General features: G+C 39.8%; 2 protein-coding genes across 6 annotated transcripts in view; one reads left to right on the top strand and one right to left on the bottom strand.

The window, feature by feature from the left end:
• stk39 (serine threonine kinase 39) overlaps positions 1 to 19,463 on the bottom strand; it is a 25,190-nt gene that overhangs the window by 4,156 nt on the left and 1,571 nt on the right. The window contains exons 1-16 of one of the 5 annotated variants that reach the window (XM_017040066.2): positions 18,094 to 18,230; positions 17,451 to 17,515; positions 16,520 to 16,728; positions 14,636 to 14,748; positions 13,567 to 13,675; positions 12,600 to 12,738; positions 12,217 to 12,272; positions 11,812 to 11,921; positions 11,633 to 11,734; positions 10,930 to 11,063; positions 10,776 to 10,824; positions 10,162 to 10,227; positions 6,911 to 7,033; positions 4,924 to 4,953; positions 4,459 to 4,515; positions 3,706 to 3,767 (exon numbers count right to left, since the gene is read on the bottom strand). In XM_017040066.2, the coding sequence (XP_016895555.1) occupies positions 3,706 to 3,767; positions 4,459 to 4,515; positions 4,924 to 4,953; positions 6,911 to 7,033; positions 10,162 to 10,227; positions 10,776 to 10,824; positions 10,930 to 11,063; positions 11,633 to 11,734; positions 11,812 to 11,921; positions 12,217 to 12,272; positions 12,600 to 12,738; positions 13,567 to 13,675; positions 14,636 to 14,748; positions 16,520 to 16,643 (1,274 nt within the window). In that variant the 5' untranslated portion in view covers positions 16,644 to 16,728; positions 17,451 to 17,515; positions 18,094 to 18,230. Of the gene's footprint in view, positions 1 to 3,705; positions 3,768 to 4,458; positions 4,516 to 4,923; positions 4,954 to 6,910; positions 7,034 to 10,161; positions 10,228 to 10,775; positions 10,825 to 10,929; positions 11,064 to 11,632; positions 11,735 to 11,811; positions 11,922 to 12,216; positions 12,273 to 12,599; positions 12,739 to 13,566; positions 13,676 to 14,635; positions 14,749 to 15,978; positions 16,081 to 16,519; positions 17,349 to 17,450; positions 17,516 to 18,093; positions 18,231 to 19,463 lie in introns of those variants that run through there. The other 4 variants (XM_008328812.3, XM_025063646.1, XM_017040068.2 and 1 more) reach the window with 4 other exon arrangements.
• The window catches only part of cers6 (ceramide synthase 6), a 16,821-nt gene continuing 15,721 nt past the window's right edge, over positions 18,364 to 19,463 (top strand). Inside the window, exon 1 of the mRNA XM_008328806.3 lies at positions 18,364 to 18,557. Coding sequence (XP_008327028.1) covers positions 18,388 to 18,557 — 170 coding nt within the window. The 5' untranslated portion in view covers positions 18,364 to 18,387. The remainder of the gene's footprint in view (positions 18,558 to 19,463) is intronic.

Genomic DNA, 19,463 nt, shown 5'->3' with positions numbered 1-19,463 from the left:
TTAAAATTGAGAGAAAACATAATTTTTTGGTAAGAGACCTTTTGTCTTAACCTCATGTCTAGCAGAAGAACATAAATGCCCATATCCAGTTGGTTGTTTGTTGAAGTCAGTCAGTTTGTTTTTACATGGTGTCGTGTTTCCATTAAATGTCCAAAGGATGTTGTCTCTCAGTGTTTTCTTTTCTGTGCGAAACAACAAATGGCTCTTTGAGTGGTTATGTTTGCCGACCCCTGACTTAAACATTTGCTTCATCCCAATAGTATTAAAAGATTTGCCTGTGGCTGAACAGACTGCTGTCACTGAGGAGCTATTTTCGGTGTCAAAGCTGTTATATTATTCCATTAACTTGTAAAGTAATAAAAAAATATATCAGTAATGGGCTTGTTGATGCATTTAAAACCTGAATTTTGACATAAAATAAACTAAGGTTTGGTCCTAATATACTGGCTTTTATTTGCTCAGACCTATTCTCCACTGCATTAGCCTAACCCAGATTCACTGCTTCTTATGCAGCTCTCATACTATTTGTGAGGTCCATAAATATCTCTTCTATTCCCCACCCTGGAGGAAAGCCACAGAGATTGCAAAAAAAAAATATGAATGCAGTCTCTCAGCTTATTCACCTTATTATGTCCTTTGTGTGAGTTCCTTTAAAACGTACCAGACTGCAGTAATCCTTCTTGATAGCTACAACAAAACAAAACCTATTTCCTCATAATGAAAAGCACAAGAAAACATCACCACCATCAAGGTGGATCACACCTAACGTCTGATCTGTGATGCAGAGGGACGTGGCTGAGGTAAACAACATTGGAAAAGACGGGGCTTCTGGGACGGGAGACTAAGACAAATATGATGTTAGGGGAGATTGAAAGGATTTGTTGAGTATTTTCTACTACATCAAATATCTTTAAATTATAAAAGCGATAATACAATAATCACCATCACAAAAGCTGTGAAACAGAAGATGCCGTCTTCGAGGATGACGCCGTCAAGTTTTGGCCGCTGTAATCTTCCAGAGTGTTTCAAAGACATAAATGCGCGTGAAGCTTTTGGAGATTATCTCAAACAGCATCCGTCACATGTCGGCCTGCGTTATACCAAATGTGCTCACTGTCATAGCAGAGAGAAGACTTAACAGGCTAATGCTCTTTCTATTAAAACGCCGACTACATTACTCTGTGAAGTGAATCACTGCTTTGACAGGTTCACACCAGCTCGTTCTGGATTTTTCTTGGAGCTGATTGTTGAACTGTAAAAAAATAATAATAATATTACAAAATACAGACATGTTTTTTAACTTAAAAAAAACACGCTAGTGTCAGCTATGAAACTAAACGTGTGAGTCTGTGTTTACTTCCATCACAGGTTTATAAACAACTCTTCACCAGGCGCACAACAATTAGTCATATCCTGTTGTGTGCAGACCCCCCGGGGAGGAACCCCCACATACTGTAGTAGAGTGTGTTCCCCCACACCTCCACGGGAAGTACTGCGACAGGCAGACTGTCACATATGCACATATGAATATGTACCATTTTCAGTCTTTCACTACTGTGTCCTCTAAAGTACCCTGTGTCTCTGTAAGTAGTGAGGCTCAGAGAATGTAAATTACATGAAGAAGCATCACTGCGTTGTTCAGGGGTCACTCTGAAGCTCAACCCTCCGTACCCACCCCCTCATTACAATATGCTCACAAACAGCAGCATCTGGAAACGCACAGTTGGAGGCAGGACTGTGACAAGCGCAAACAATTTTCTCCATGACTACGGCACAGAGTGTCTAATTTTAATAGAAAAGTCAGCAGTTCGGCTCTGCATAGCGGCGTCCTTGACGAAGACACTGAAGCCAAGATTGCTTCTCTTGTATCAGGCAGGGGAAAGACAAATTTGCAGTGTAGACTTTCTGTGTAATTATCGCAAGTATAAAAGTGCTGTACAAAAAAAACAAAACTTTGCCCGTACTAAAAGAACTACACTCCATTTACTTGTTATGTTCGTATCTGGAGTTATGGCTTTGGTACAGAAATGTATCATTACTGTGTCTGAACAGGGTTTCACACCTGCTTCATGTCCACAGGGCCGACACTTAGACTGGCAGAAATACATATGTCTGCAGGAGGCTTCAGCTGTCTGTGTGAACACCTGCTTTAAAAGGATCATATTTTAGATTCTTGTTGGGGGTCATTTGTTGTGAATTTTATTAACATGTATAAATCCTCACACCTTAGTCACAGGGTGTGACACACAGAACCTGTACATGTTGCACCAACACACACACACCTGGCTCCAGTTAACGACTAGTTTTGTTCCTAGTGTCTAGACAAGGGCATAAAAAAAGGAATGATTGGTCAAAGTAAATGTTAAAACACAGATTCTCCTCATTGACTTTCAGTCAGGTTTTTCAATCATAGCAATAGAAATAAAACCACAGACAACGTTCTCAAATGAAAGTTCAGATTATGTCTGCAATACTTGTTACTGTCCATCACAAAACAACCGTTGACGGATGGAATGGTACTGATCACATCTTTTGATTCTGTGGTCAGTTTTACAAAAGCAGATTTTTGTTTCACTTGTATATAAGGAGTTCCTCAAGGCTTCGTTACAAAGAGCCAGAGTCCTAAACTGATCCAGAAACATGAATATCTCATCCGTTTATTACTGCAGCGACTTCTAACAGACAAAATGATTAATTAAAAAAAATCTTATTGCTACTCACTACTAGGCCTGGGTGCAAACCAGCACATCTGGTGCCGTTGCTGCTAATGTCAAGTCATAGCTAACTCATAAGTGTGTCGAGAGTATAGCTGAAATGACTGCAGTATGAGGAAGACAGCAAGAGATGAACCACAGATGGAAGTGCTCTCATTATTTTAGATTTGTCTCAGCTGAAGGTCCAATGAACATGAGCGTACGTTCTAAACTGTGTCCAGGAAACCCAGTGCGTTCAACCGTGAAACCTTCAGTGTCAGATATATTGCAGCATCTGCTCTGACAGCACAGCACTGTGAAGCCTTGTGGGGGGGCTGGGGAGGGAACCAGTGCTGTCAGTGACAGTGAAGCCTGAACTACAAATACACGGAGCCTGGCTAAACAACAAAAACTTCAGGGTTTTGTTTGGAGACTTTAAATTGATTTAGTTCCTAAAGAAACTTTGTGCCCTTCCCATTTCTGGGTCGTACTTTTAGCGGTCATGCAGCTTAATCTTTTTGAGCCATTTGAACCTTCGACTTTTTTCACGCCTGCAGCAAAGCAAGTGCAACAGGTACGTTCTGACTGGGAGTTCTTAAAATAGCTCAGGTCAGTAGCATAGCATTACAAAAAAAAGCATTTAACCTCTACTCTGTGCCTTAATGCATAATATTGATGTTCATACACTTTTACCATGTGGACAATAAATCAAATGAAAATGTTGAGTACAGACTGGAGAGAAGTGAAGCGTAACACAAAGTGACATGAAAGGGATTCGTGGCAAGATTTGCCAGATTTCTGGAGCAAGCAGAAAATCATTTTAACTGTCAGTAGCTTTCACTTAAAGCTGGGATGAAGTGATAATGAGTGCGAAGAGCGAGATTTGAACTTTTTTTTTTTTTTTCTGCAGAAGCAGAGCGATTTCTTAATTGATTTAGAGAGAGCCAGCTTGACTGCGCTATTTGGTTAGCGAATTATAAGGAATCAAAATGTCTGGAAACATCAGTCTCACCTTAGTCTTAGAACCATGTTGAGAGCACCTTGAATGTACGGTGTATCCTCGTACGGTTCCACCTGCAAAAAAAACACAAGTGACGTCAGAAAGGAAGATTTGAACAAAGTCAAACATGAAGTAGTGAATCATTTTTTAGCAGAGGGAGAAATGTTTAAAAGAAACCCAACTCCATTAAGAGGTGTTCACTGCATAGTTTTTACATCGATGGTACAATACAGGATGATTTTTCTAAAGCAAAGAATGGCGAGAATGCTTGGTGAGTAGCTGTCAGATTTGATTACTGACAGCAGAACAAACCAAATCCTCTTACATCTTCGCTGCATTTTCAAAATGTCAGAAGCCCCAGAAAATTGGTTACGATGGCAGGGAGTCTATAGATGAGATATACCACGGCAAAGAGCCGTGCTGTCAGACGGACGGCAATTTACTATGAATTATTACTGATGAGAGCATTTTCTCCAGGAGACATTCGCACGCGCAGCACACCTACAATGTCAAACCTACGTTCTTTTGTCAGGTGAGGTATGGTAACCTTCACATTGCACTTAACAAGCGATAAAAATAACTATCAATAGGACTCACTTTTTGTTACTATAGGAGACAAGACAAGTCTTCAAAGCCAAAGTATGCCAACGTACCAAAGAGGAGTATAATTCACATGCAAAGGAACATTCACATCACACATAAAACAAGTCATTTAGCACCGAGGTCATTGAACTGTGACAAATTAGATGGCTTCAGAATTCTCACCTGGGGATGCTGAATAGATAATCCTTCAATTGAAACATCATTCTCCTCGTCCTCATTCTAGGAGGAATTAGGATTAGACAATCAGATTACACAAAGATCACCTGACATCAACAAGGTAAGGGAATTCATTTCATTAAATGCCAATGGTGCCCAACAATAACTGTATTTATTAGTAGTAATCACGATGTCATCATGTGTTTACTGATCAATTGTCCTCAACAGAATCTTAAACCTAACGAGTTTAAGGTTTCCATCAGCTCAATGCTAAAAGTAAAAAGTACCAAGTTTGAGGCCTGAACAGCACAACTGTGACCCAGTTGTGTATCCCAGTCCACAAATTGAGCAACAACCCCAAAGGCAGGAAGTACAACACCCTCAAGACAGGTCTATCTAAAAAACAAATAACACCTACAAGAACATATTACCGGTAAATAAGGGTGTGCGGGACTGAAAGAATTGACTTACATCTTTTTCTTCTTCTTTCACTCTTCGTGACTGCGAAAAAAGTACACATTTTATATTTAAATTCATGTCTAAACTTTTATAATTATCAGTTTCCATTTTTAGGAGTCCTCAGGAAAAACAAGGCTGTTCTCTTATATTAAATATTCCTTTTTACTTTACTATGAATAGTAAATAAACAGATTTATCACTCTCTCCTCAGCACCTCAAAGTAACAAGCCTAGTGTAGATATAATTGAAAGCCTAAAGAAAGAAAAAACATCTTCATAAAAACATTTCAAGCAGGAAATGATTTATTACTTTTATCAGCCGAGGATAAGGCAGCTCCAGAAGAGCAACGATAAATAAACAATGGGAAAAAACCAAACGGTGATTATTCATTATGTAATTTAGTTCTCTCTAGAAGAACTGTGATATGTCAGTACTGCAGGCTTGGATGTGACAGTACTACATAGGATACAATAAAGTATTTAATAAACACTATTGAAAAAAACATCAATTTTTGAAGACACAGTTGACACAAAGGCCGTGCTGGAAACTACAAATCAGCCCAGTAGTTCAGCACCACAGACAGCGCCATAGATTAATCAATACAAAGCACAGGTTGCTGATATTTCAGAGTCGTGGTCGGCACATTTTTTTAACCTGCACAAACATCCTTCAAGGGAAGGATCAATAGGTGAGAGTGACTTCACATTTTTCCCTCAGGGAACAATGTTATGATGCAGCATTTCCTAGCATTTAGGAGAGGTGTGCATTTTGAACCTGACGCCTCCATACCCATTAAACAGAGTATATTATTCACACTCACCTCTGGTACAATATAATTTATTTTATAATACATTCGACTAAGTCCCGGTCAAAAAGTTCTCTAATGTCTTCCTCATCCTGCGTCAATCTGTGCAGCTTTCAGCTCCTTACAGACACCCTTTTAGTGACACATTAAAAGTTATCTGCTAAGCAAAGTGCTGAGACAAGAGAGTATTGAATTTCTCCACACACTCTCATTTGATTTAAAGGTCAGACGTGACAAAACCGGCATAAAAATAATCAATGAGTTTACAGATTATTGAGTTACGTTTCATAACCTGATGACAGTTATTATAGATAGCAAATGGAATGGAGTCCAGTTCCATGGAATCTAACGATTGTGTGTTGACGCCACGTACATGCTCACCAATATGGTTTAGACTAAAGTACAATTGTGTTGGAAAGAATCCGGTGAAACGGCAACAATACGATATATTTCGATATACTGTGATAAAAACGCCTGTAGCATGTAACTGCCTAACATCAGGTTACTAAAATTAGAAGAGAGGAATCTACATTTCTCATTGTTAGAGAAGAATAAAATGAATCAACGCCATGAATAGTTGAATGTTAATTGTCAATCGACAATAAGAATAAAACGCGATACAGTGCTGTGGAATAATGGTACGGTATTATGAAACGAAATATAAGGATATTTCAATTTATGGATATTTAATTGCACCACTAGTGTTTCACAACAAAGATACTACGCCCGACGACAACAAAGCACGGAAATACGGCCAACAAATTGACAGGCCCTGTCCTGTGTTCATGTTAGTGCAGTTCCTTTGTCAAACTGTTTTCTCTGTAGTGTGTGAATAACGTCTGACTGGCCCAGAGGCTGCTGCAGGTACCTTTTCACACACCTTTGTTAGTTGATAATTAACTAGTCTTTTATGTTAATATGTTCATTTCTGCAGAGGAATTGCTTTAGGGTTTGTTTTTTTTCAAGCCGGTTTTATTTTTCGGCTAACCAATCCATCGCACTTTATTTTTATTCCTAACCCAATGAGAATCGATAAGAAAATTTATTGAGGAACCAAATCAATAACTGGTATCAATGAATGAATCACAATCGATCAATTCAGTCGATAACAGTTCCAGTTCCTTGTCACAGATGGAGTCAAAGATCCATAACAGGACTTCATGCTGGTTGGTGTCTGGGTGTGACGTCACCTACCCTGCCCTGATTCACCGCTGCCTTTCCCTCCTCACTGCCCTCGTCCAGCTCATCGTCGCTCCACTCCCAGTCTCCGTCCTCTGTTTTGTGCAGATGGCCACTGGAGCCTGGAACTCTCCGAACCTGAACCACGGCAGCACAAAATACACAAAAATATGTTTATTCAGTTTATTCATTTCATTATAAACTTACATAAATGACCTCATTGGTCAGGCAGCCCTAAATGAACCTGTTTACCTAATGATGACTAATTTTTAACTAACTAAACTTAGAGAGTCAGAAGACTTTGTGTCCCTAGGTCACAGCCTTAGAGAAAAGAAACTGGGCACAGCACGACGACTGCAGCAACGTCTGCGCCGTGGCCGAAAAACTGAGGTGTAGAGAAAGTGATACACTTCAAACTTGGTTAAATATCAGCAGGAGCACAAATGCAAATGTAGCACGTAGCATAACGAAGCAGACGAGTGAGACAGTCATCGATAAAGCCTGTAATTGGCTGCACTTCTGGAGGCAGGAAGAGCTTGTAAGACAAGCAGCACATGACAAGACCAGCGGTGGGAGGTAAGGTATGAGAGCACTGCAATATTAGAGAGGGGGAGGCGGCCACCCCCTGCCTCACTGAAAGTCCTCTGCTCTATACAAGGTCAAAGTCAAAGCAGCACTACCTTTACGGTGTTGGTCTTGGGTTTCATTTCCTAACCTGACACAAAAGCAGGGATCCCACATTTATATTCAAGGTCCTTTAACAGGACAGACACAAACAAATGCACACCTCAGCCGAACAGTCACATACGGACACAGGTCTACAAGACGGATGTTACGTGAAAAGAACATTTTGCTGTAACAGACAAAATATAAAATATTGTGCTTTCGAATAAAATTCAAGTCATTCTAGCTTTTTTTTTTGCATTTTCACCCTACTTTTTATCATACAGTTAAACAAAGACCAGACTGTAGGCTCAGTTGTGAATCACTAAGCCTCCAATTAGAAGCTTGTTTGTGGATGTTAGGCTGCCATCTGCTGGATTCTCAATTCAACTAGGTAATCCTATCCCTACTGTTCATACCCAGTGACTAATGAAATAATTCTATTGAATTTCTAAAATAACAGAAGCATTACTTATGCGCTATGTAATAAAAAAAACTTATAAATTCTCATCTCCTGTCTTTCCTAATTAAATAAATTTGCTGACTCACTAAATAACCTCATTGGTGACAGCTGACCGGAGGATCTGCCATCTCCTTTTCATCCAACATAGAAATTTATAAATGAGATTTACGGTAAGTCCCTTTATCTGCAGACTTAAAGAGTACATTTTTCTACCAGCCGCTTGGCTTTCAACTCACCCTTCTGACCCCCCTGGTCTATGTTACCTTGAAGCAGAATTGCTTTTGTTTACTATGAATACAAAAAAAAAACAACACAGCAAAACAAAGTATCTATAGAAACACAGTGAGAACACCAGGGACAAAGGGGCAGAGGGTAACGCTTTCAGATGGTTATGAGAGAAACAGAGAAACGTTGGGACACAAAGTACCATATGTATTAAAATAAATTTTAAACAGAAGTCAGAAGACTCTTTTGCAGCTTTTTGCAGTATGACTTGTCGGGGGGAAAGCTGTGTGTAAGCCTGGCTGGCTGCATAATGCACAGGACTGCACAGGTCAAATGAGAAAAAGTACCAAGGACACAGTCTCTCTGCGGCTCATGTTTTTCATCCACTGTGGTATCAAGTGAACCAGGCGTTCAGGCAGCATTTAGAGCGCCCACTAGTAATTTCACCTTTTTTTTTTTTCTCAAGACGCCCACAGACCTAGAAACACACACACAAGGTATTTTTTCGTTTTAACCCTGTTTAACCCTGTGAAACCATTGGTATGTTTTTAAACATGGGCAAAAACTGTTTTTATTTTTTGAATGAACACTGATGCTAAAAGAAGCCGATTTTTTGAATGAACACTGATGCTAAAATGTGTATGTGGATGTATCAAATTATATTAACAAAAAAAAAAATTTTTATACGTTTATAATGTGTAATAACATCTCATTTTAAAAACATTTGAATTTTCTGTTTTTTTTCTTTACAGGGTTAATGTATGTTTGGATAAATGTGTTTTTTAATGCACACAGTAAATCCTCTTATATTTAATCCGATGTAACACGCGTTGGAGATGACTGCAAATCCATGGTGTGAATGGAAGCTGTGAAGCACACTATTGACAAAACCTGAGAAGTCCATTAACGTGTTTAAAAACACACAGTTGCGGCTGCGTCACACCTCAACTCCAACAAACCCAAACACGATCCTACCAGTGGCTCCACACTTTACGTCGCTGTCTGTTGACACTGTGCCCGGTTTGTGCGTAATGTTAACATCACACACCGTGTTTTCCACTACGCCCTCCATTTACAGTGAATTTCCACCCCCACCGTGGGGGTAAATGAACTTTTCAGTAATGGTCCTGTGCTCCGTCCTCTGTGTTGGCTATACAGGTGGGACCTTACTGTGCTGATAATGTCAGCTGAGCCTGAAATCTATACTCCCTGCTGCCAAACTGTAGGCAACTGTGCAAAACACTGTGGGAAAAAAAGTGTTTTTCTCTTTTTTCCTTGTTTTCCAATGTATTTGACCTTGTGTTTACTTTTACTACACGTACACAAGATCTGACTGTATTAGTTTATTTCACTAAGATATGGAAAATCATTTAGATTTGAAATAAATAAAAGTCACAGAAGCAACATTTTGGTGAATCCAAGCCAAAAAAAAGACCAAAAGGTGTCATGGGTCAGAACCTCACAGAAAGATGACATTTTAAGCAAAAGGAAATTTGAAAATTGTGACAATATTCAAACAAAAACTCTTCATGTTTCTCTATGTCACCCTAAAAACAATTGGATCTTGTTTGTCACGTTTGTCATGATATATTATAAACTACATTATATATATTTAACCATTTCTGAATGTGTTTTTTCAAATTAGGATATTTAAAAAAAAATAAAGATCAATAACATTACATATATCAGGTTTGTTGTGCAACTCAAAGTCCTTCATTACCTTAGTAAATACCAGTTAATTAGTAAATGTCCCTGAAACATATTGCACGGTGGTAAATAAACCCGTCAACACATTTTCCCACTCTACTGGGATTACTACCTGGTCATAATAAACAATGATCCTTTTCATTATGGGATAACAAAGTAGTACTGAGAAGTAAAGTTAATCATTTTAAGGATATTTGAGCAAAATTACCTTCTTGGCTCTTTGAGAAATCTTTGGTGCACGACACAAGAGCTTTTCCACAAGAAATTCTTTGTTCTGCAAAAAAGAAAGTAAATTTTACCCCCAAAAATTTAGATTTTTATAAACACTGTCTATTACAATAGGTTTGATAAGGCAGCAAATTCAGAGTAACACTCAGTTACATGTGTTTAAATCAGGGGTCTCGAAAACATATGGGCCATATCAAAAACGCTGATTAAAAAATAAAATAAAAGTGAGTTTTGTAATCCTATAAATATTGTATAATAAACAGCGTAAAATTAATGAATAAAAATAAAATTTAATTTTCAAGAGCTAAATTGAATATAATTGACTAATAACAGGCCAAATTTGGGGGGTTTATGGTCCACATCCAGCCCACGGGCCAGAAGTTTGGAACCCTTGATTCAAAAAAAAGGTTTCTTTTTGTTGCTTATGTCTGTGGAAGGGTTTCACATTAATTTGTGTCCTCATTGTGTCCTCATTGGAGACTGGATCACCTTAAATGCATCCAGCCAAAGGAAACCCATGAAAAAAAAAAAGTACAGCCTTATTACTAAGGCACAAAACGGTGGTTGAGTCAAATATTTGAGATGAACAAATACCTTAGCCTTCTGGAAGAATTTACACTTCAAAAGCTCTGCAGCTGTGGGCCTGGAGATAAAGATGAGCACGGTGGTGAATGTTAATCGTCTGCCCTTTTTTTACTGCGTCAGTTCTGCTCAACTGAAATTGTCGGGCTGAGGAAGTGGAGCTCACCTTTTGGCAGGATCCTTCTGAAGGCACGTGGTTATTAGCTTTCTGAATGATTTGCCGTATTTCTTGAGCACCTCCTTGTCCTCCACACCCGTCTCTAGTGTGGGGGGGTCATTCTGTAGGGTCAGCATTAAAACCTGCAGAGACACAAAAGGCGGGCAGGAGTGCCCACACAACATGTGAGTGGATGATGGGGGGAAAAAAAATCAAAGCTGGAATCTGTGGATAGAAATGTGGAAAACACATTTTAGATGAAATGCTGTGAGTGAAAAGTTCTTTAGTGAATGCAGCTGTCGGCCCACCAAAGGCCAACTGCCACTTTGATTTTTACTGTCACTTTAGCGAGTGGCAGGAACTTTTATGAAACATATATTATCTTTTCACCGCATTTGAAGACGGCACTCTAAATGTACACTGCTTTTTAATTGTGTATTGCCTGATAAGATAAAAACATCAACACATTAAGCTATTGCTTTAAATTACTTTATATAAACTATTTTTTTAAATGGCTCTTGTCGTTGAACTAAAGAAATATCAATATCAAGTAGTGCTTTTTCCTCACTGTAGCATTTTTTAAATTATTATTCATTTTGAGCCCTCCTGCAATGACTCTGCAGCCCCTGGATGGGACCCGCAACCCACTTTGGGTACCACTGTCTTATCTATATATGTAGTTGACAACCAATTAAACATTTGATAAACTTGCCTTCATCGGAGGGTAGCGATGATAGGGGGCGGAGCCTGCGGCCAATTCTATCGCTGTAATTCCAAAACTCCATATATCCGCTTTGAAGTCGTAGCCTCGCACCTTTCACCAACGAAACGCACAGTCAACAGCAGTGACTTCCATGGTACGGTATAAAGACAGTTGAGACACTGACTCACTTGTTCCATCACCTCCGGTGCCATCCAACATGGTGTGCCAACAAAAGTCTTTCGTACTTTGTGTCTCGTCATGTCGCCTCCTGTTGCCAAGAATGAACTTACGCCAAAATCTGATCAGACAAAAACAAGAAGACTCGTAATAATATTCCTTCATTTAATTCACGTCTCATATCAACGTTCTAATAATCACTTTTTTTGACAATCTCTTATAAACCCCTCCTCCCATCACAGGGAGACACTGAGTACAGTTTAAAGGCTCCGATGACAGTAATATAGAAATGAGAGAATTAACTACAGCCCACTGTGTTCATCAATACCACCTCAAAGAAATCAATGCAGTGTCTCTGCATGTGCGTGGTTCTATATCCAAACTGCAGCCGTGTTTCGGCGGCATGTTCTACACACCTGCGATCTGGACAGATCCGTCTTCTCCCAGTAATATATTTCCAGCTTTCACATCCCTGAGTGGGCAAAACACAAACAGAGTGAAAACATCAAAGTCGTGTGGAGCGGCATCGATTCTTCCGTTCGCCCCAATGACTCCCTGAGTTTGCCATCATTATCTGGGTCTGTGCCTCAGGGCCAGCCTCTGAATGACCTTGAAATCCACAAGCTTAACAGAAAACATGCACTGAGCCGCAGGTCAATAAATACGATGCCATGAATTAGCTCTCTCTGTGGCGGAGGAGAGCGCATTTCCAGGTTCACGTCCAAACCAAAACATCAAATAGGTTCTAATACTAAAGATAGAAAAGCAAAATCAGAACCAAGAGTGTGTTTATTGTCACCTGTGAATCTGTCCATTTCTGTGTAGGTAGTCCAGTCCCTCCAGCACTTCTTTTAATATGGTAGCAATAATAGGCTCGTCTAGAGCTCGGTTTTTGTCCTCGTCTTTGCTTGTGTGCTTTATTATATCCAGCATTGAGCCTAAAAATACAGACAATAAAAACAATTACTTTTTTTTTTACTTTACAAGTCAGACGCTCAATGGTCCACTGAGTCACGGTCTGATCAATACTCATGAGCAAACACAATTTATTTTCATTTGCGTGTGATAATTGTTACGTCTCTGCTGAACAGAACATCTTGACAGCCAATGCAATACATTGATTACACGTCACTGATTTAGCTGCTTCACTAATGTGACAAGAGAAACATCGGATTTTGGTTGTTCTTGCTATGCAAGCAAAAATGCACTTTCAGCGCTACAGTAATGGAGACACTGAGCTACAGAATGACATGGAAATAATGGCACACTGAATATGACACACCCCCTATGTGTGAAAATATACACATATATTTATATGCATATATACATATATAAGTAAATATATGTATATATGCATATATATGTGTATATGCATATATATATACAGTGTGTGTTAATTATAAATTATTATTATTATTATTTGTAAAATATATATATATGAATAAACAAATATGTATATTAAAAATACTAACTATATATATATTTTATATATATATACATACTGTATATACTGTATGTATGTATATATATATACATATATACACACACACACACACACAGCAAATATAGTTACACAACTAATGTGTAATGAAATATTTAAAAAACACCTTTTTATTTCATGGGAGAAATGAACAATGAAAAGTCACTTTTAAGGGGAGAGGATAAAGGGGCATTCACAAATGGTTTCATCACAGTCACTGAGCACTCATTTATTATTAATCCAGAGCTAGGATTCAGTTCCGTGTTGCTGTGGAGGGGGAGCTTACCTCCACTCAGGAGCTTCATGACTAACCAAAGTTCATCCTTCACAACAAAGGAGGTGTAGTAGGTGACAATGTTTGGATGGTTGCACTGGCTCATGGCTTGAATTTCTTTCTATTGCACAACAGAAAGGGCAGATTAGGCAGGTTCTTATTAGGAGTGTTTGTTCCTAATAACTGGCAAAAGCAATAAGCAATATTTCCAATGATTATTAATGGTATTATGTCAAAAAACAAACAAAACACTTGAGCAGCAGGTGGGTATAAAAGGGCTCACAGCTGCCCCACTTGTTCAGCAGCTCCCAGGCTGTTTGGGCGATGCATTTGGATGCATATGATTATCATTTTAATTTATTCATTTCATATTCATTTTTTTATTCATTACACCTCATTAATAATCACGTTGCCACATGTTTAGGACCCAGACTACGCTCCCTCACAGTGGTAGTGTTTGGTAGAGCGACTAGGAGTAACAGTATGTGTCAGAAACCTAATGCCACATTCAAACCTTTAACCCAGGGGTGTCTAACTCATTTTAGTTCTGGGGCCACATACATTAGATATGTAATGTCAAGTGGGCCGGACCAGTAGAAGCATAACATAATTACCTATAAATTACCTAAAAAACAAAAAGTCCATGTTTTTCCCCTTTGTTTTCATGCAAATAAGTACAAATATATTAGAAAATATTCATATTTAATTAAATATCAATTGCAAAAACATGGAGATGAAGTGTTTGTGCCTTTCTTTACTTTCAAAATTCATCAAGGGGGCCGGATTGAATCTCCTGGTGGGGCGATTTTGGCTCACTGGCCGTATGTTTGACACCCCTGCTTTAACCATTGAGAAGAAATCCCTACAGTTTGAAAGCCTTACTTCCCTAACCATTACAATTCCACCGCTGTGACTCAGAGTCACACAGCACGCAGTTAAATCGTGCAGGCCCAGCCCAGTCAGGTTTATACCACTAAATAATATGGATGAGAGGCAAAAGAGAAATAAGGGAGGAGAGAAAATGAGAGCAAACAGTGTTTGAACACACACGGAGAAAATAGCCCATATTTATTGTACTCACCAGTAGCTCATCCATGCTGGTCTGGCATTTTTCCAGGTTGATTCTCTTTATGGCGACACGCTCCTGTCTGGGGGTACAGAGCGCCGCCTGCACCACCGCTGTGGCCCCGCTGCCTGGAGTCACAGCCAAAACACAGCAATGAAAAAGTGGGACAAACGTAATGAGGTAGCAAATGTAGTTAAACTTCACATCGGTGAGTGATTCTGCGGCGTGTTTTTTTTTTTTATTACCAGCCGGCTGCTCAAGTGTTTGTGTTTACATTATTGTTGTCAGCTATATACATATGAGCTGAGTCAAGGGACAATGAGGAGCCTCGCACAGCAATTACAGAATACTGCCTGCTCACTGTTTTTTTTTTTTTTTACAGATTAGAAAGACAGTAAATAAACACAGGAGTTCTGACTGTTGGACAGCTGACTGAGATAACAGGAGTGAGTTCTGCGTAACCCGTCAGAGTCAGCTGTAAACAGCTGGGTTACACTTTCCTAACATTACTGATAGGACTTATCAGCTCATCAGCACGCGTCAGGCGTTCAACGCAAAAGAAAACTCTTGAAGTTTTCCATTTTGCACTGACATTACATTTCTATTGTTTTGTCACTTAAAAATATTGGAATTTTTTTGGAAATTATACTACAACCTCCTGTTAGCCTAACAAGCTGCTAATGTTACATATTATCCAAAGGTAACTGAGTATTTGGGGAATACTTTAAAAGGTTTAATTGTTGTCCTTGTTTATTTAAAATTGTTTATTTACAATAATAAAATGTTACCAGTCTACAATATAAATTAAATGTAATAACACTGTTGCAACATGTTTTTTAAAATGTATTAAAATATAACATAAAATAAAGAAACCTTTAATATACAGTAGTAGACATTTGTCAAAAGGCTCAAGTCTAATATTGACATTTGAGTTTTGCTAATTGATTTTGCATATTTCTTGCTCTTTTGGACAAATGAAATAAAACAATCCAACATAGAAAGGTGTTTTAAATATTTAGGTAAACTAAATGGGTTTCCAGGGTCCATTAACTGCGACTAATTGTTGCAGCTTTAGTGCAACTTGTTGAGAACTCCCAAATGACTGATGTAAAACGCTTGTTAAAGCTCAATAAGGATGAATCCGTTCTTCAGGTGGTTACCACAGTGGAAACCAATACACAGACCTGTTTATTACACACATCTTTCTAGTGACGGCCGTACCTTCTTATTGCAGAAATACAGGAATATGTAGGCGGGGGAATTAAGTTATTATTCTATATTGACGTAACAGCATCACGCTGTTGCTGTAGAGTCAATGGCTGCACATGAGAGATAAACATCTCCCATTCAAGTCTGACCTTTTCTCCTCTGACCTTTGCCATCACTGAGGTAACTGAGTGGATATTTCCTCATGTGGACCACACTCAGGATTGTAAACCAGTTTGATTTTTTTTTTTAATGAGTAGGCCTTTTTAGACATCCAAGGCCTTTGAAAAGCAGTCCTACAGCTTGTATTAAGATGGTAGTAAATACATTGCAGAGTGAAAATGACGGGGATCATTCTGTCATCACTGATTACGCCTCAGTAAGAGAACAGCGTGAGGAGTCTGTCAAATGAGCGGCACACGTGCTACACAACATCCGACTCACTGAGGGAATGTCACATTGCCAACCATGTAATTCAAACAGAGAAAGACGGGGGGAGAGAGGAGGGAGAGGGGTGAGGAACCGGTAGTCACTGCTAACATCCGCATTACAAAGCAGTAAAGGAAGCTACTGCTCCGGAGAAACGCCGGTAGGCCGCGGTCGTCAGCCCCAGCTGATGAATAAACACAGCTCTGGCTCTCCCTCTCTCTCTCTTTCTCCCCCTCTCTCTCTGTTCTGACTCGCGGTACTAACCTATGACTTCCTGCAGCTCGTACGACTCCCTGGTTATTGGCCAGCTGGTTGTCAGCACTGGCTGCAGCTGCTGCGGCGGCAGCGGCTGGTGAACGGGAGTCGGAGATTCGCCTTGATCCGCCATGATGATGATGTTGATGACGATGATGACGGTGATAGTGATGATGGTGTCAGTGATGATGATGATGCGCTAGTTAGTAGCAGCCTCTCTGAAAGGCAGATGGACACACACAGAGAGTGAGGGCGGGCGGGAGGAAGAGAGACAGGCAGAAAGAGCGAGGGGGGGGGAGAGAGAGAGAGAGTCACCTCCTCCCAGTGTCAGCTGGTAACAGCCACAAAACCGACGAACACAACCCGGAAAAATAACAGACCACACGCGCACACGTTTACACAGACCACAGTATTCGACTTTAGTGTGTATAAATATATAAGTGTAGTTACCACAATTATATTCAGAAATCCATTCATTAGAGTATCAGACAGCCTTTCTGTTTACAAGAGTGTTACTACAGTGCTTGAATACAGCGACATGCGGATGTGTGACGATTTGACTTGTCACATGCACCCAGGGCACACTTACTGCTGTTTTTGACCGGGCCACTAGATGGCGACGTCGCACTACTGTAAAGTCTCATTATGTAGCGCACAAAAAAGACGGCAATTATAGTTGATCAGTTAATGGACACAAATATAGTTAAGAGAATAGATATCGAGGTTGTTCGTTATTTAGATAATTAGCCGATTTGTTAATTAGTTTCTTTATGTAAATGCAATCACTGCTACAATATACTATTTTGTAATGTACATTGATATGTCAGACAAAAATGGTCTAGCATCATAATAAACTAACCAAAAAATATGCACTAAAATGTATATGTTAGAGTTGTCTGCTCTAAATGTAACTGCTATTGAACTGTAATACACTACCAACCTGTCCTGGGTGACACTGCCCCGTCTCCCTGGTGTCCATCGGTATTGGCTTCAGGTCACGTCACTCTGAAGAGATTAAGAATAGAAGAATATTGTGGAATAAAACAGCTGTTTAAAATGTCACCGTATTTCTATATAAATTCCAAACACAATTGTGAAACCAAATTTAAATTCTATCCATCCATCCATGTTCTATTGCTTATTCCTTTGTGTAATTTATTGGTGCAACACTTTTTTTAATACAGGACGCACAAAACCTGTCCTGTAGTGAATCTGCTCGAGTACACATTTAAATAACCGGTCACATCAACAGTTCACTACATCAGTTTCGCCAGTAGATGGCACAATCTATCAAACAGTAAAGGCTAAGCCTAGCTCCCAAACGTCGTTGTTATATAGGTAAATGAGCTTTAATGTCTGTTTTGTTTGAATTTAACAATCGATTTATTTATATTTATTTAAAAAAATCAGTTGAACTGCCATATTGGCTGATAGTGTCTACATTATTATTTCTGCTATTATACAACCGCCACGTACGCTGTACGTCTGGTCAACATACACAGCAAACTCCTTAGTTGGTGTTTAAAGTCTATAAGGAACTGGTGGTTACAGTGTAACAGCCGCAGCTTCAGGGATCGCTTTACCTTTGTTTCGCCGGTGTTAACGTACACCGACTGTACTGCACGACATCTCAACGCACCAATCAGTTGCGGAGGAGCTGATTGAGTCGACTTCCCTACAGTGGAAGAACTGAGGGAAAACACACGGACGGCGGTGTCACACAGATATCTAATCCACATCATCACCGTCCTCCACATCATCACCACCATTCGCTGCCCAACTCGCTAGCTCCGATCGCAGTGAAAGAGCTCCAAATTCCGGACGGACTAACCGCTTCTCCCTTCACCCAGTGCAGCAGCAGCGGCAGCGGCGGAGAGATGGCCGGTATCCTGGCGTGGTTTTGGAACGAGAGGTTCTGGCTACCGCATAATGTAACATGGGCAGACTTAAAGAACACAGACGAGGCGACGTTCCCGCAAGCCGAGGACCTGTATCTGGCGTGTCCTTTAGCCTTCTGCATCTTTATGTTACGGCTGGTTTTCGAAAGGTGGGTCCCTGAAAGCAGCACGGCACATAATCCAGGTGGCTGCGTTGTCTGTCCCGTTCGGTTGTGTGTGTGTATTATGTTGCACGGCGGTGATCCTGCTGCCCTGGGTCGTCTTACTGCTGTGATCTAAACAATGGCATCCTCTCTGCCCAGATCAGAAATCAGCGGCTTTATCACCATCACCACCATCATCCATTCTGCAGGCCCTGCAGCGTTAGTGCGCTATCTGCATTTGAAGCATCTGTCAGTGCACGGTCGGCACGGTGCAGCCAAGTTCTGCCCCGTACCTGATTCAGCTGTGATGCTGTCTGCCCCCTCGGCCCAAAGGCATTGTCTCAGTTATTTAGTCAGTTGACCCTGTTGTGATTGTACACTGGTTGATGGACCCATGATAACCACGATAACCAGTGCTACTCCTCCTCAGACAAATGTGGGTCAGGAACCTCTTGAGGGGAAGTACAGTGACTAAGGCCTCCAACTTCTCCTCAGAGCCTTTCACTCATCTTCACAATTTCTGTTTATCTGTGATTCACGTCATTTAAAGAGTGGCCGAAACAAAGGAAAACAAAAATCCTAATTTTTCAATTCTTAAATAGACCCACTTTTTTTCATAAATGAACGGTTTCAACATTCTGTGACAGTAACATGCACACAAAAGGTTATGAAATCAACAGGAGGCATTCAAAAATAGGGTAGAGTAAATAACATAAAGTTGAATTATTTGCATGTATGCATTTTAAAACTGGCAAAAATTAGAATTGGACATTTCAAACGAATTAAGCCATTGAGTGGTTCATATAAAAATAATGTGCATTTTTAAGAATACATTGCAACAAAAGAAAAAATTAAGTGAATGTTAATAACTGTGACCTTTTTTCCATGACCTTATTCAGTATTTGGAAAAAT

This window comes from Cynoglossus semilaevis, chromosome 16 (assembly GCF_000523025.1).
Source record: "Cynoglossus semilaevis isolate Cse_v1.0 chromosome 16, Cse_v1.0, whole genome shotgun sequence".
In the NCBI taxonomy this organism is placed as follows: domain Eukaryota; kingdom Metazoa; phylum Chordata; class Actinopteri; order Pleuronectiformes; family Cynoglossidae; genus Cynoglossus; species Cynoglossus semilaevis.
Note: the sequence above shows the minus strand (reverse complement) of the source record. Positions and strands in the feature narration are given on the sequence as shown.